The sequence below is a fragment of the Pavona decussata genome, unplaced genomic scaffold (genome assembly GCF_977016875.1).
Source record: "Pavona decussata unplaced genomic scaffold, jaPavDecu1.1 SCAFFOLD_353, whole genome shotgun sequence".
Classification (NCBI taxonomy): Eukaryota; Metazoa; Cnidaria; class Anthozoa; order Scleractinia; family Agariciidae; genus Pavona; species Pavona decussata.
Genome location: NW_028145734.1, coordinates 102,443 through 119,468, shown reverse-complemented (window position 1 = coordinate 119,468; position 17,026 = coordinate 102,443). Strand labels below are relative to the sequence as shown.

At 38.7% G+C, this 17,026-nt stretch overlaps 1 protein-coding gene across 4 annotated transcripts; it reads right to left on the bottom strand.

Moving 5' to 3' along the window:
- Positions 1-457: 457 nt before the first annotated feature.
- Positions 458-16,721, bottom strand: LOC146453018 (uncharacterized). 4 transcript variants are annotated; one of them, XM_085097116.1, is made up of 5 exons: positions 16,649-16,721; positions 4,642-4,727; positions 3,508-3,798; positions 2,592-2,882; positions 458-2,046 (listed from the first exon to the last, which is right to left on the bottom strand). In XM_085097116.1, exons 2-5 carry the CDS (start codon positions 4,697-4,699, stop codon positions 1,754-1,756), a joined length of 933 nt encoding a protein of 310 aa, XP_084953242.1. In that variant the 5' UTR covers positions 4,700-4,727; positions 16,649-16,721; the 3' UTR covers positions 458-1,753. The 4 variants fall into 4 exon arrangements, with proteins under 4 accessions (XP_084953242.1, XP_084953243.1, XP_084953244.1 ...); XM_085097117.1 differs by lacking the exon at positions 16,649-16,721 and adding an exon at positions 12,829-12,859; XM_085097118.1 differs by lacking the exon at positions 16,649-16,721 and adding an exon at positions 10,529-10,638.
- Positions 16,722-17,026: the final 305 nt, after the last annotated feature.

Below are 17,026 nucleotides of genomic sequence, written 5' to 3'. Positions count from 1 at the left end.
AAATTGGCGTTTGAGGGCTTTGTTGCCAAACAAACAGTGTTAAGCAACGAAAATCAGGAGGTGTAGTCGGTTTGTTGGTTGTGACGATAGCAAAATACACCACTTAATGCCATTCACACATTAAATGCAAGTTTGCGTTGTTACTGAATAGAGTGCATTCGTAACTCCAGAAGCAAATAATTAGAAGAAATACAACTGACGAAATAATCCCGCTTAAGCCGTTTATTTGCACAAATAAAGCACAATCTTATTATCTGCACAATGAATTTTTAGGAGAAAATAACAGTAAAAATACCCTTAAACCCTACTTTAGAAGGAAGGCGTTTCCAGTCTTTATATTAGAGACCTTAAGCAGCGAAGATGACGACGGCAACAAGAACGTCAGAAAATAGTTTTAATTAGCATAACACTTGCTCTGCAAGTGCGTTATACACTTTGGTACATTTCTTGCATGGTCGTCTTCTGCAACACAACGACGTGAAATGACCATATTCAAGGTTTTATGGAGAACGTGAACGCTTGATGATTAATTTTCCTTTCTCTTTCTGAACTTTAAAGCCTCCCCTACGACGTTAGCTCCAGGATAGTTCGGCCACATCACGAAAACTGTTAATGAGTAGAAATCATCGCACTTTGTTCAGAAAACGCGATCGTCGTCGTCGTCCCTGCTTAAGGTCCCGGACGTTACAAGTTAGACTCATTAATTTCGTCAACGCCTAATGAAAGCATTTATATGTACTTATTAAAGAAATAAATGAAAGTTTGGTTTTATCAACAGAGTTGATAACTGAAGGTAAATTGGTCACCCTAAAGGAGATTCAAGAGCTGACGTTTAGAGCGTTAACGTTAGCCCTTTTCCAGAGCGTATCAAGGATTCGAGGGTTGTATGTGGATTATATAGCGAGCAGTGCTGAGCTAAGCTATTGGTGGGACACTGAAGTTGATAGGACGTTGCCATTGATAAAAATAAATTGATATCAGGTATATTTTAAAGCTGATTGAAAGGAATTAACAGAAGTGATAAACTGCTGAAGTTCTTCTCTACTCGATGAGATTGCCCCTCATAAAGTGGTCGATGTAGCGACCGTGGAGTTCAGGTTTAGCTCCGTCAGGTTGGTCGAAACTGTGATCGGTGTTCTGTGTAGCGTAAAAAGCTAAGGATTGGCATAGATGGGTGTCATTTTAGTATCCGAAATCACGCCATTAACTTGTTTGTAGTAAATATAGGTAAAACTGTTAAAAAGAATAGTTTGGCCTCAGCAGAGCTAGGTTCTCAAAAAGTGCGTGGGCTCAAAAATATATATATATGGCTTACAGTCCTTCGTCGTTGGTAATGACAGTGTATAGGGATGTAATGTACAAAATAAAAATCCTCGTAAGCAAGTGGTAGTCTGCGGCCTCTTTCTTCAGATAATCAAAAATCCTTAGTTCAAAATTTCGTCCTTCAAATTGACCCTCTTAATTCCCACGGGATCAAGGACTGTTTCTAATTCAACTAATAAATTCTTTTTATAACGTGACCATGTTTCCAACCATAGCGCAGCTTCACTGACCAATATCGACCACACAACCCACAATTCCTAGATACGCTCTGACGAGGGGCTAACGCTTGAAACGCCACCTTTTGTACCTCTTTACAGAGGCCAAGGCCAAGTTACCTTGTAAACTCTGTTGATCAAATCATTTGTTTGCACTCCCCCATCGTCGCAGCACCAAAATGTTTTTTAGAAATTATCCTCCTTTAATCTAAGGTTTACTGAAAAATGTAGACTTGATTTGACCAGAGACCTCCTTCACCATCAGCCTTACAAAATGAAGATCTTCCGTACCTGGCAAATCGTTTGTGTGCAAGAGGGTCGGATGCACACAATCCACCAACCTGAAGTGCAAACGCCTTGTATCCCTTGCTCATTGCAGCCGCAGCGCACTTGGCAATGGCGTTCTTGCGAGATTGATACGGTCCATCCAAAACAGGATGTTTACCTTCTAGTGGCAGGATTGCTCGTGTCCTGGGATGGTCCCTGAAGCATCCGACAGTTTTATACTCTGCAGTAAACACAACGAGAATCTTTGAACTTTATTATAGTTAAAAAATATTACAAGTTAACAAGGGTCGCTTTTTTGTCAGGACAAAATTATTTTAAAGAATGCGAAAAAATTGTTTTAGAGATTACCAAAAAAATGACTGACCAGGAACATTGTATTTTCAAGGTGTTCAGTCTCCATGTGTTGTCCACTCAGTAGAAATGTTACAACAAAAGAAAAGAAGTGTGATCTTAATTATCACAAAATTTACTGAACTCCTTTAAATTTCTCCAAGAATTATTATGAATAGTTTGAGGAGCTATATCAAGCACTCGAAAAAGGTTTTTCATCCGATTTCCAAGCAGCTTGAAGTTGGTTGTAAAACCTCGGATGTACCTCTTTCGAAGAAACCATTTGACGGTGTAAGTTTGGAAATCGGGTGAAAAACTCTTCGTCATTTTTGACATATTACTCACAATCGCTTAGAGTATATTAAAGTGTTTCTTTTATAATTATGGCTCATTATTATTTTCAAGTACAGCACTTCAGATAACCTGTCATTTTACCTTTGAGCACATAAATTTGATTGGCCAATGGTCCGCCTTCGCCATCATCCCTACAAGCAGTAGATTTTCCGTACATGGCAAATCGCTTTGGTGCAAAAGGGCCGGATGCACACCAACCACCATTCTGAAGTGCAAACACCTTGTATTTCATGCTCATTGCAGCCACAGCACACTTGGCAATGGCGCTCTCGCGGGATTTATACGGTCCATCCAAAACTGGACGTTTACCCTCCAGGGGCAGGATTGCTCGTACCCTGGGATTGTCCCGGAAGCATCCGACAGTTTTATACTCTGCAGTAAACACAACGAGAAGTATTAAACTTTATTATAGCTCATAAATATTACAAGTTAACAAGGGTCACTTTATTGTCAGGTCAGAACTCATTTCAAAGAATGCGAAAAAATATTTCAGAAATGTACAAAAATTAAGTGACTGACCAGGAACATTAAATTTTCAAGGTCTCCATTCTCTATGTGTTCTGTCCACTTGTAAAAGTGACAACAAAACTTAGAGAAATTTTCTACAGCTGCGTCAGTCACAAAAAGAATAAAGTCAAACAGTAAAAAAATAGGACCAGAATACTATTTTTCACTTGAGGTGCGGGTTCCTCAAGTAAAGAACGGTGAGCGACTGACCTTCTCAAATTCATTAACTGATTTATAAGGAGAAAACAAAGGAAACCAATATTATGAATAATAATAATAATAATAATAATAATAATAATAATAATATTTATCCAGGGTGTCCTCATTACCAAGGTGTTTTTCAGAGGGGCTCCAAAATTTAAAAAGAAATAGGTACTCCTTTTTTCGAGAACTGACATAAACGCGAAGCTCACGTTTTCTGCTTGGCGTAAACGCAATTCTAAATCTCTCTATTGTCAAGTTCAGCACGTCAGGTAACTTGTAATTTTACCTTTGGAGACATAAACTTGATTGGCCCATCGTCCGCCTTCGCCATCGTCCTCACAAGCTGTAGATTTTCCGTACATGGCAAATCGCTTTGCTGCAAGAGGGCCGGATGCACACCAACCACCACCCTGAACTGCAAACACGGTGTATCCTCTTTTCGCTGCAGCCTGGGCGCACTTTTCGATAGCGTTCTTTCGGGTATTATACGGTCCATCCAAAATAGGATCCTTGCCTTCCAGGGGCAAGATTGCTCGAGCAGGTCTATCCTGATAGCAGCCCAATGTTTGATACTGGCCTGAGGAAAAAGCGAAGTCATCGTTTATCCATCATCGAAGTTTTTGTTAAGGGAAGACCATGCTTCAGGAGGCGCAAAAGGGGCCGGCAAAAGTGAGCTTGTGATAGATGGTGTTCGTTGATTTTAATTTGACATACAGTATCATATATTTTGAACTGGAGTATTCCCCCTTACCCTTCTCTGCAGAGAGTCTGAAGCCTACCTAAGCGTTAAAGTTGGAAACGGAACAAAAACATTTCATTAATTTGCTACTTCCGAAAAGAGTCCATAACCTAAAGTTCAAAGAAAAATGAACATTGAAGGCTACTAATCCATCTAAAATACTGCCCCTTAATGTTAGTATATTACCTGCAGACTTGACATAATCATGAGCTAATCCGTTAGGCAATTGTCACAAAACGCAAATGTTATTTTTGTGAAATCGGAATTTTAAGCCCCGATAGAGCAATTTTTAACTGACTGTCGTAAAACCAAACCAAATACAGTCGAAGCTCTCGTAAGCGACCACCTCGGGAATTGTAAAACGTGGTCGTAACTAGGGCTGGTCGCTTACGAGAATGCAATCTCCTAAGCGACCAAAAGCCGAAAAAAAAGAATTAAGCTGGTCACTTACCACTGTTACCAGAGCTTTCAGCATAAAGCTTTCTATAGCTCGGTCTCTGGTTAACACTCTCGAATCCAGCCGTAAATCATCTTGAATTTTAAAACATTATTAGGCAGTGCTATATTACTGTAAATGTCATCACAAAGTGTATACTTTATTTTAATAAAAGACGTATCAGAATCTTTGAGTGGTTGCTAACGAGAGCTTTAAAAGGAGTGAGATGAGTCATCCAGACTTACCGCAATGAACGCCGTAAAAAGCAGAAGCACACAGAAAGACTGTAGTTATGAAAAACATATTTCTTCGACGTTGCACTCCTCAATGTCTGCGAAAAGATCATAAAAATTAGCTAGCTCCATCAGTTTAGTAGATAAGTAGACCTGAACCTTATAAAAGGGCGGGTGGGTATAGTAGAGAGAGATGGGATCGATTCCCGTCCATGAATTCAGACCTAAAAGTTATAAAGGTAATATATAATTATGACAAGAACCTTCCCAGAATCTTTTGCACCAGAAAAATCGCAAATGCCAATTAAACTTTGTCAATTTGAAGCTGAGGAGAATGCCACACCACATGGACATAACACTTGCCATAAAATGTCACTCATATCAAAATGTAGTGTGATAGCGTCATCAGTCACGTGACCACGCCCAAAAACGCGTTTGAACTCATTGCGAAAACGGGCATCTATCAATTCGAAAATAATTAATGTAGTCGGAAAGAAATTGGTGTGAGGTACATAGCAATGGCCATTAATGGTCTTGCATCTTACAATTAAGGGGACTATATACACAAAAGACACAAAAACCAAAAATATCCAGGACTTAGTCTTCTTGAGTTTAAGGCGTATTGCGATAGAAATTTACAAGTAACGAGATTTTTACTTGAAGTATATTCTATAACATCGTTACCATAGTGACGTTATCAGTCACATGACCAGGAAACTCAGAATTTTTCGAGGGTTTAAACACGACGTTAAACACAATGAAATAGCGACTGGTAAGTCACAGGTTAGATATTTTAGTAAAAACATTTAAAAGGGGTATTATTATTTTGCCATGAAAAAATAAGCAGGAGATCTACCCATACAAATCCGTTTAATGTCTCCTGTTCAGCAACTTATCATGTTAAAAATAAAAGAAAACTCGCATATGAGGTTTGAATGTATCCTCTTGCTAATGGCATCAACGGTTTTCCTTCATTTTGACTCCTTCATGGTTAGAACAGAGATTATTTTTCCATTTGCCTGGAAACGAGCGAGGAAAGTTGATAAGGAGAGCCTGGGCGAAATTCTTGGAACCAAAACGAGGTTAATATTTTTCGCGCCTTTTTTTGGGCGCTGTTACCATGCAGCTATTAAATGCAGTGGTGGCCGCCGTAAGCCGGAGAAAGCGGTTTGCAAAATTGTTTGGCTTGCTGCTTGTTTCGTTCTTTTCCTGAAAAGTTGTGAACAGCTTATTCGACAGTGGGCAAGGCTAGATTTGACCAGAATGAAATGAACCCGAATTCTTCTCTGAAATGTTCGGTATTGAAATAGAATCTTGAAGATATCTCTGAAAAATCTTTCCGGAAAGGACGCATTTACTGACTCAAACTCAAAATACTTGGGAATCAATTTTTATTTTAAAATTCTTAATGCCGCAATGTGAAAAAAATCAGCTTTATACTGTCAATAAATTAGGAAAATTCCTACGTGGACTCTGAAATCTCGCTGGTGATGTTCAAAACTGACTTGTAAATTTCAAAACTCCGTTCAAATTTAAATTCAATAAATACTGGTCACGCTTGATGTAGATTTCTACACTCGATTGCAAAAACGTTGACACCTAAAAAGCATAAGCCGTGAACAATGAGACCCAACGGATTTGTGGGTAGTGTTTAAACAATAACCTCATTTTCATAATCAATAATTTACCATTCTCATTCTTTGCAATAAAAAATACAGTGCTGACTTAATTCTTCCGAATAATTTTCTACCAAATATTTCTTAAGTTCACTGCCTGTTTTGAACTTAGGCAAATCGCGAATTGTATATCACTCAAATTGGCCCTTGTTGGCCAATTTGGACATTTTAAGGAAAGCTTGGACAGTTTCCATCATTCACCACGTGCAACTTTTTGGTCATCACCCGTCCCACGAGAATAGAATATTATGCAAATAAATTTAGTATGCTTATACCCATAAAGCTATTGGGTCTCATCGTTCACGATTTATGCTTTTTAGGTGTCAACGTTTTTGCAATCGAGTGTATAAAACCTCCACATTTGTCTTCTCAAGACAAGACGCTAAAATCAAGAACCATATTATACGTCGAGAGAGTGTGAAGCAACGTTATGAAAAGTTTCCTTTATCATTTTGTAATACTTATTTCCTTTCTCCTTTATCATTTTGTAATACTTATTTCCTTCGTCAAACTCACGCAAACAAATCAAAAGAGGTCCTATTTCCCAGTGGTGAGAATATACTAGCTAGAGTGCTCGGTAAATTCGACATTTCTCAAACTAGACATTGTCACTTCAAGAAGTTTTAAAACTCTTTCTTTCTCCACTATTCTCAGGACGTGTCTACAGCCTTGCAATAAACTGATCAAGGGTCGCCGGAGACGGGGCCACGCAAAAATTAAACATCGAGAAGCAAGGAATTCCTACTGAAAAAAAGCGAGCCTGTGAAGTCTGTGAAATACGACCAAGATTTTGCGACATATGTATTTTTCTATAAACGGATCGTGTATTTGCGATACTGTTATGCTCTAATCTTATGGAAAAGCGTGCAAATCTATTCGCCATACTATTATGCTCTAAAAGCGCACCTGTCTAAATCAAATTAAAAATTTTTCTTAATACTGTTGATGGAGATAAATCGGGCCGAGAACCAGTTGTAGCTCTTACCTTCAGTCAGCACCGGAGAACTCCTAAACACACACTGATATTTCACTAGTGCGACGTGGTGCTATGTTGGTGATCAACGAAATAACACTAACACTAACACAGGAAAAGCTGATCAAATTCAAAGACAATGCTCTTTGTTTAGCGTCGCAAATACGGCCATAAAAGGAGATTTTGAAACAATAGCTTTAGCGCCAAACAAAGGCTTATTAATTCAGGAGGGAAATTCAAACTCGCTGTTATTACAATAGCGAAATTCACGAGGGAAATTCAAAAATAGCCGATGACTGCACGAGTTCGAAATTTGCATATTTGGCGAAAGCGTCGCGTCGCGAGTGAAAGCGTGATGGTTTTAAACTAACACCTCTTCTTTAAGAGCTGCGCTAGCAACCGATGCTTTTGTTTTAAGACAAAATGACAACGACCACATTGATCCTTTTCGATCAAACGGTCTAATCGGGCGATTTTTCCAATCCAAAGCGCGAGTTTTTATAAACGAAGCCTTTTCTTTCCTTTCCTTTTTTTACGAGTAACAAGTTAGTTTTGAAATTCACAACTCTTGACCTGAAGTGAAACCATCGATAAAAGCTTCACTGTTTTGCGGCGTTGTGCTGCGCGCTATTATCAACTGATCCAAAATCGTATTAATAATTTTAGCATTTCCAGGTTTCTTGCTTGGGGTCAATAACAGTAATGGTAAACCTTCCGCAACTTTCCAAACCCCTCTCCCCTAGTGTCGCTAATTTGACACGCCGACAATTTTGTGACGATTTGAAATTCATCTTCGCCGAGTCTCGGAACAATTCCCTAAGCGCAATAAACAACAAAAGGCTTTTGTTTGGACTTGTGAAGACGAATTTGACTCACTACAATGGACCAAGCTATCAATCACTCAAGTATGTTGTGGCATCCGTTTCCAAGTACTTGCAACCAAAATCCACCCTTTTGGCAAAAATCGTGACACTTTGAATTTATCTATTAATTTTGAGTGGAATAACAAGTTGGGTAAACGGACATATTTTCCCCACCGAGTAAGTACAGCAAACTGAGTTAGAACTTCCATAGCCTTCCTGAAATGTCCATAGAGGCGGGCTGTGCGTGCTTGCTTGCTTCAAAAGGGTGGCTGATGTCAAATCTTTTGTACTTTCTTCAGTTTCAAATGAATGTTATGAAACTTCACTTTTTTTCTTTATACAGTAAGGCATTTTTGTTGAGCAAAAATTTTTTTATTCCATTCAATATTAGTAAACGCGGGCCGTCCCTCGAACACCCTGCTAGCAAAGCCTTTCTTTTGCTTGCTCGATTTTGGCGTTCTTTTCTCCTCGGTAAAGAAAAAGACGAAAGGAGGCTCTGCTCGCATGGTGTCCCACGAACAAAGACTTTTCATATTAAAATTTCCTCTAGATAATGCCAACATCGCGGAGAACTTTAGCCTGTCAGTGTTTGGCGGAAACTTAAAACAATGGGTGGTTGCCTACGGCAAGTTCGGCGATGTTTCTAAAAGTAACGTTTCGTCGAGAACCAATGCCTTTGTCTCTATAACACACATCTTTGTGGTACCCGTGGTAAACCGTCATTTCTTCTCCTTCCGATTTTTTTTTGTGTGTGTGTAACTGCATGCTCGAGCTATAATACTTTTGTAAAATCGATTGAATCAAACAACAGGCGGTCCGCATACTCGACACGCTATTTGTAAACCAGGCGGATTCAGGAATTTTCCATTTGTCAGGGTCCATGCAAATTGCAGGTGACTGAATTCACACAGTTGACAAGAAATAAAATGCTTTATTATTGTAGCTTATTGTAATGCTTTACCGTGTCTCACCGATATTCTACGAGTTTTCAGTTTCTTTAAACAGTAACACTCAATGCTGAGATAAATTATTTATTAAGAAGAAGAACCATCTATATCAGTAAGGTTTTCTGTGTCTGCTTTAATTTTATATCATTGGGTGCAAATTTCGTCCAAGTCAAAATATGTCAAGTGCATCTAGCTAGTGAAATGTATTCTTATTTGAGAGTACAGTCTCTCGTACCAAATTTGATCGTTTCAAGAGCGGCCATTACATGCACTGAATCGTTCCAAAATCTTGCTATTGGCCTTAACGGTTTTATAGAAAGGCCTCTCCTCTAAAACACTGCGAAATTAGATTGGACGTACTTCGTATTCACCTGAGGGTTGTGGATTTATAAGGTCACTGCTTTCATTTAACAAAATTCAACGTCGGCAAAACGGCACAAGTATAACACTCATAATTATTGCTTTAATTTTATTTCAATTGAAATCCAACTTAAAAAGAAAAGTAGTCTGCTCGCAGGGAGCTTGCAGGGGAGCTGGTAAGCCCTTAACATTTCAAAATCTTTTCAAATAAATGTATGAATAACTTTTCAACGGGGTAACAAAGCCTTGTTGTTGTTGCTTGCCCACCATTGACTAAGTTCACACTGTAGAATGCTCTGTGACGGTTATGATTGAAAGGTTCCAATTATCATTGCTTTAAAAGAATTCTAGGGCCGCCTTTTCATCGCTCAGCTCGTCCTCTGGTAATTCTTTTTGTAGTGTGCCAAGCGTCAAATGAAACATCGTTATTAAAAGTTTCCTCTCCGGTTATCATTTGTTTTGTTCGCCAGACACACGTAGACAAATTAGAAAATGGGTCTGTTTTCAAATACAGTAGTTAGAATATTGGTACTGAATGAATCGAAATGGGTGTCAGGAGCTGTTAACAAAATTGACATTTTTCGAGTAACGAGTCTTTGGGGGCGTCAAATGCTTCTGTAATCATCATCTGCAGAACCTTAAGAGTTACTTATAACCTTTCAGTTTTTGAAAGAATTCTGATATTTTAATGCCACACATACGCAGCTGTTATGTATTTCTCTAGTTCAGTGCTGTCGATTCGACCTCTTTATATAAGCCCGAAGGTTTCTTGAGGTTACGGCTCCTCGCCATATCTTTATGACTAAGTTTGTCTTAGATTAGTGTGTTTTATGGCAAATAAAGACAGAAAAGTCGAACGAAAATGACTCCAAGGCGTCTTCGCGAAAGAATCGAGGTACCAACGAGAAACGAGTGAGATTTGACTAAAATAATTGGCGACACTGTCGGTTCTTTGAAATACTCTGCATTTGCTAATCTGCTATACTCTTCTCGTCGGAAGAGCACTGATCAAGATTATGATTATTCGTCTAGTTATTACTGAAGATAAATTGAGAGAACCCTTCTGGTTGTAGTACTCACCTTCAGTGGCTTCAGCTTTACCGTAACCCTCAGCACAAAGTGATAGTCCACTAGTGCGAAGTGATAGCTTTGTTGCAGCTCCTATTAGCAGTCCGCCTTTTCCTATTATCGTACCGCTTTAAAAATAATTAACAATTATTCACCGAGCCACGAAGAGGCGAGGTAAATATCCATCACTTCAAAAGGGTGGCTGATGTCAAATCTTTTGTACTTTCTTCAGTTTCCAAAAGAATGTTATGAAACTTCACTTTTTTTCTTTATACAGTAAGGCATTTTTGTTGAGCAAAATTTTTTTTATTCCATTCAATATTAGTAAACGCGGGCCGTCCCTCGAACACCCTGCTAGCAAAGCCTTTCTTTTGCTTGCTCGATTTTGGCGTTCTTTTCTCCTCGGTAAAGAAAAAGACGAAAGGAGGCTCTGCTCGCATGGTGTCCCACGAACAAAGACTTTTCATATTAAAATTTCCTCTAGATAATGCCGACATTGCGGAGAACTTTAGCCTGTCAGTGTTTGGCGGAAACTTAAAACAATGGGTGGTTGCCTACGGCAAGTTCGGCGATGTTTCTAAAAGTAACGTTTCGAGAACCAATGCCTTTGTCTCTATAACACGCATCTTTGTGGTACCCGTGGTAAACCGTCATTTCTTCTCCTTCCGATTCTTTTTTGTGTGTTTGTAACTGCATACTCGAGCTATAACACTTTTGTGAAATCGATTGAATCAAACAACAGGCGGTCCGCATACTCGACACGCTATTTGTAAACCAGGCGGATTCAGGAATTTTCCATTTGTCAGGGTCCATGCAAATTGCAGGTGACTGAATTCACACAGTTGACAAGAAATAAAATGCTTTATTATTGTAGCTTATTGTAATGCTTTACCGTGTCTCACCGATATTCTACGAGTTTTCAGTTTCTTTAAACAGTAACACTCAATGCTGAGATAAATTATTTATTAAGAAGAAGAACCATCTATATCAGTAAGGTTTTCTGTGTCTGCTTTAATTTTATATCATTGGGTGCAAATTTCGTCCAAGTCAAAATATGTCAAGTGCATCTAGCTAGTGAAATGTATTCTTATTTGAGAGTACAGTCTCTCGTACCAAATTTGATCGTTTCAAGAGCGGCCATTACATGCACTGAATCGTTCCAAAATCTTGCTATTGGCCTTAACGGTTTTATAGATAGGCCTCTTCTCTAAAACACTGCGAAATTAGATTGGACGTACTTCGTATTCACCTGAGGGTTGTGGATTTATAAGGTCACTGCTTTCATTTAACAAAATTCAAAGTCGGCAATGACACAAGTATAACACTCACAATTATCGCTTTAATTTTCTTTCAATTGAAATCCAACTTAAAAACAAAAGTAGTCTGCTCGCAGGGAGCTTGCAGGGGAGCTGATAAGCCCTTAACATTTCAAAATCTTTTCAACTAAATGTATGAATAACTTTTAAACGGGGTAACAAAGCCTTGTTGTTGTTGCTTGCCCACCATTGAATAAGTTCACACTGTAGAATGCTCTGTGACGGTTATGATTGAAAGGTTCCAATTATCATTGCTTTAAAAGGATTCTAGGGCCGCCTTTTCATCGCTCAGCTCGTCCTCTGGTAATTCTTTTTGTAGTGTGCCAAGCAAATGAAACATTGCTATTAAAAGTTTCCTCTCCGGTTATCATTTGTTTTGTTCGCCAGACACACGTAGACAAATTAGAAAATGGGTCTGTTTTCAAATACAGTAGTTAGAATATTGGAAATGAATGAATTGAAATGGGTGTCAGGAGCTGTTAACAAAATTGACATTTTTCGAGTAACGAGTCTTTGGGGGCGTAAATGCTTCTGTAATCATCATCTGCAGAACCTTAAGAGTTACTTATAACCTTTCAGTTTTTGAAAGAATTCTGATATTTTAATGCCACACATACGCAGCTGTTATGTATTTATCTAGTTCAGTGCTGTCGATTCGTCCTCTTTATATAAGCCCGAAGGTTTCTTGAGGTTACGGCTCCTCGCCATATCTTTATGACTAATTTGGTCTTAGATTAGTGTTTTTTATTGCAAATAAAGAAATAAAAGTCGAACGAAAATGACTCCAAGGCGGCTTCGCGAAAGAATCGAGGTACCAACGAGAAACGAGTGAGATTTGACTAAAATAATTGGCGACACTGTCGGTTCTTTGAAATACTCTGCATTTGCTAAACTGCTATACTCTTCTCGTCGGAAGAGCACTGATCAAGATTATGATTATTCGTCTAGTTATTACTGAAGATAAATTGAGAGAACCCTTCTGGTTGTAGTACTCACCTTCAGTGGCTTCAGCTTCACCGTAACCCTCACCACAAAGTGATAGTCCACTAGTGCGAAGTGATAGCTTTGTTGCAGCTCCTATTAGCAGTCCGCCTTTTCCTATTATCGTACCGCTTTAAAAATAATTAACAATTATTCACCGAGCCACGAAGAGGCGAGGTAAATATCCATCACTTCAAAAGGGTGGCTGATGTCAAATCTTTTGTACTTTCTTCAGTTTCCAAAAGAATGTTATGAAACTTCACTTTTTTTTCTTTATACAGTAAGGCATTTTTGTTGAGCAAAAATTTTTTTATTCCATTCAATATTAGTAAACGCGGGCCGTCCCTCGAACACCCTGCTAGCAAAGCCTTTCTTTTGCTTGCTCGATTTTGGCGTTCTTTTCTCCTCGGTAAAGAAAAAGACGAAAGGAGGCTCTGCTCGCATGGTGTCCCACGAACAAAGACTTTTCATATTAAAATTTCCTCTAGATAATGCCGACATCGCGGAGAACTTTAGCCTGTCAGTGTTTGGCGGAAACTTAAAACAATGGGTGGTTGCCTACGGCAAGTTCGGCGATGTTTCTAAAAGTAACGTTTCGAGAACCAATGCCTTTGTCTCTATAACACGCATCTTTGTGGTACCCGTGGTAAACCGTCATTTCTTCTCCTTCCGATTTTTTTTTTTTTTTGTGTGTGTGTGTGTGTGTGTGTGTGTAACTGCATGCTCGAGCTATAATACTTTTGTAAAATCGATTGAATCAAACAACAGGCGGTCCGCATACTCGACACGCTATTTGTAAACCAGGCGGATTCAGGAATTTTCCATTTGTCAGGGTCCATGCAAATTGCAGGTGACTGAATTCACACAGTTGACAAGAAATAAAATGCTTTATTATTGTAGCTTATTGTAATGCTTTACCGTGTCTCACCGATATTCTACGAGTTTTCAGTTTCTTTAAACAGTAACACTCAATGCTGAGATAAATTATTTATTAAGAAGAAGAACCATCTATATCAGTAAGGTTTTCTGTGTCTGCTTTAATTTTATATCATTGGGTGCAAATTTCGTCCAAGTCAAAATATGTCAAGTGCATCTAGCTAGTGAAATGTATTCTTATTTGAGAGTACAGTCTCTCGTACCAAATTTGATCGTTTCAAGAGCGGCCATTACATGCACTGAATCGTTCCAAAATCTTGCTATTGGCCTTAACGGTTTTATAGATAGGCCTCTTCTCTAAAACACTGCGAAATTAGATTGGACGTACTTCGTATTCACCTGAGGGTTGTGGATTTATAAGGTCACTGCTTTCATTTAACAAAATTCAAAGTCGGCAAAACGGCACAAGTATAATACTCATAATTATCGCTTTAATTTTCTTTCAATTGAAATCCAACTTAAAAAGAAAAGTAGTCTGCTCGCAGGGAGCTTGCAGGGGAGCTGATAAGCCCTTAACATTTCAAAATCTTTTCAGCTAAATGTATCACTATGAATAACTTTTAAACGGGGTAACAAAGCCTTGTTGTTGTCGCTTGCCCACCATTGAATAAGTTCACACTGTAGAATGCTCTGTGACGGTTATGATTAAAAGGTTCCAATTATCATTGCTTTAAAAGGATTCTAGGGCCGCCTTTTCATCGCTCAGCTCGTCCTCTGGTAATTCTTTTTGTAGTGTGCCAAGCAAATGAAACATTGCTATTAAAAGTTTCCTCTCCGGTTATCATTTGTTTTGTTCGCCAGACACACGTAGACAAATTAGAAAATGGGTCTGTTTTCAAATACAGTAGTTAGAATATTGGTACTGAATGAATTGAAATGGGTGTCAGGAGCTGTTAACAAAATTGACATTTTTCGAGTAACGAGTCTTTGGGGGCGTAAATGCTTCTGTAATCATCATCTGCAGAACCTTAAGAGTTACTTATAATCTTTCAGTTTTTGAAAGAATTCTGATTTGTTAGTGTCGCACAAACGCAGCTGTTTTGTATTCGTCTAGTTTAGTGCTTTCGATTCGACCTCTTTACATAAGCTCGAAGGTTTCTTGAGGTCTCCTCGCCATATCTTTATGACTAATTTGGTCTTAGATTAGTGTTTTTTATTGCAAATAAAGAAATAAAAGTCAAATGAAAATGACCCCAAGGCGGCTTTGCGAAAGAATCGAGGTACCAACGAGAAACGAGTGAGATTTGACTAAAATAATTGGCGACACTGTCGGTTCTTTGAAATACTCTGCATTAGCTAAACTGCTATACTCTTCTCGTCGGAAGAGCACTGATTAAGATTATGATTGTTCATCTGGTTATTACTGAAGATAAATCTAGAGAACCCTTCTGGTTGTAGCACTCACCTTCAGTGGCTTCAGCACACCGTAACCCTGAGCACAAAGTGATAGTCCACTAGTGATAGCTTTGTTGCTGCTCTTATTAGCAGTCCGCCTTTTCCTATTATCGTACCGCTTTGAAAAAAATTAACAATTAAGTCACCGAAGTGAAAGTGAATAGTGATGGATTTACCGAGCCGCAAAGAGGCAAGGTAAATATCCATCACTCTCACCGACACTGAGGTGAACAATTGTTTTAGTATATACCATACAAGCTGAGTAAGAAGTGGACCAAAAATTACTTTATTTTTGACAATATACCGACAAATGGTAGGAAATTTTAATATCTCGCACGAGTCCTTGCGTGCAGTCCTTGTTTTTCATGAAACTATAAAGAAGCTTTCATGGGCGGTACCATGACGAGACTCACGAGGTTCTGAAATAGCGGACTTTACTGATTTTGCGCTAGTGAATAGCGAAACGTCATATTTTTGTTTTGCTACTCTTAATTGAGATTCTTGGCCAATTATCACACGGTCGGCGTATTCTAAAGCGCAAATTTTACAATTTTGTTGTTGTGGCGAAGTTATGTTTAATCCACTCATACTGTCAGCTTGTGGTAGGCGGATCGATACCAAGATTTTAATTATGCCCTTGGCGCTGATAATTAGAGGTACTATTTGAATTCCTCCAAAGAAGCAAATCAACTTGCATGTGACACATTTTCAGTATCAAGAAAATCTCTATCAACACTAAATAATATTGTTGTTTAGATGAGTCTCAAGGGAAGAAAATGTCCTCGATTCAAAGTTAGTTTAATTTGTTAGGGGTTTATTGAAGTCAGAAGAATTTCCCGTTACGACCGGGTGATAATCGGCCAAGAACATCAATTAAGAGTAGCAAAACAAAAGTGGCTTTCTAGAACAGCGCTTCCATTGAAGGGAAGTGATCAGTATGATTATCTTGAAAGGCCTATCATACTAGCTCGAGGATGAAAAATACCCTACAGGTTGGTGTTGACATCATTATCGAAGTGCTTAGTTAAAAAAAACACATCAAAGGGGTGCTGAAGTAAAAGGGGGCAAGGAACTAAACGGTTACTCCTCGACTCTTATATTTTGCATCCTCCAAAATTGACTGCAGCGAAAATAATGTTTCTTATTGGAGATTGACCTTACCTTCTAGATATGTCGTCGCCAGATCCTCAAGACTTATCATTAAGGCTATATTTAGTATCCTTGAAATACAAATGCGACATGTCCTAGATCAACCATCCCAATCAAAGTAGACACCCTTTATCTTTATCCAACGGAGCGCAACTTAGTTTATGTGCAATCTAATTCAATATTGTCTTAATCCACCCATGCTGCGTTTTACTTATGATAGATATCATTCTCCAAGAGTTCAATTAGCCACTTGGGGCGCTAATACACAGAAGATTAACACCAAACCATTTTCTGATTGGAAGAGCATCTTCTAACTAATACTAATCGAGAGAACCCTTCTGGTTGTAGCACTCACCTTCAGTGGCTTCAGCTTCACCGTAACCCTCAGCACAAAGTGATAGTCCACTAGTGCGAAGTGATAGCTTTGTTGCAGCTCCTATTAGCAGTCCGCCTTTTCATATCAGTCGTACCGCTTTGAAAATAATAAACAATTATTTACCGAAGTGGAAGTGAATAGTGATGTTATTTACCTAGCCGCGAAGAGGCGAGGTAAATATCCATCACTTTCACCGGCACTGAGGTGAATAATTGTTTAATTAGTATATACCATACAAGCTAAGAAAGAAGTGAACCAAAAATTACTTTATTTTTGACAATATACCGACAAATGGTGGGAAATTTTAATATCTCGCGTGCAGTCCTTGCGTTCAGTCCTTGTTTATCATGAAACTAT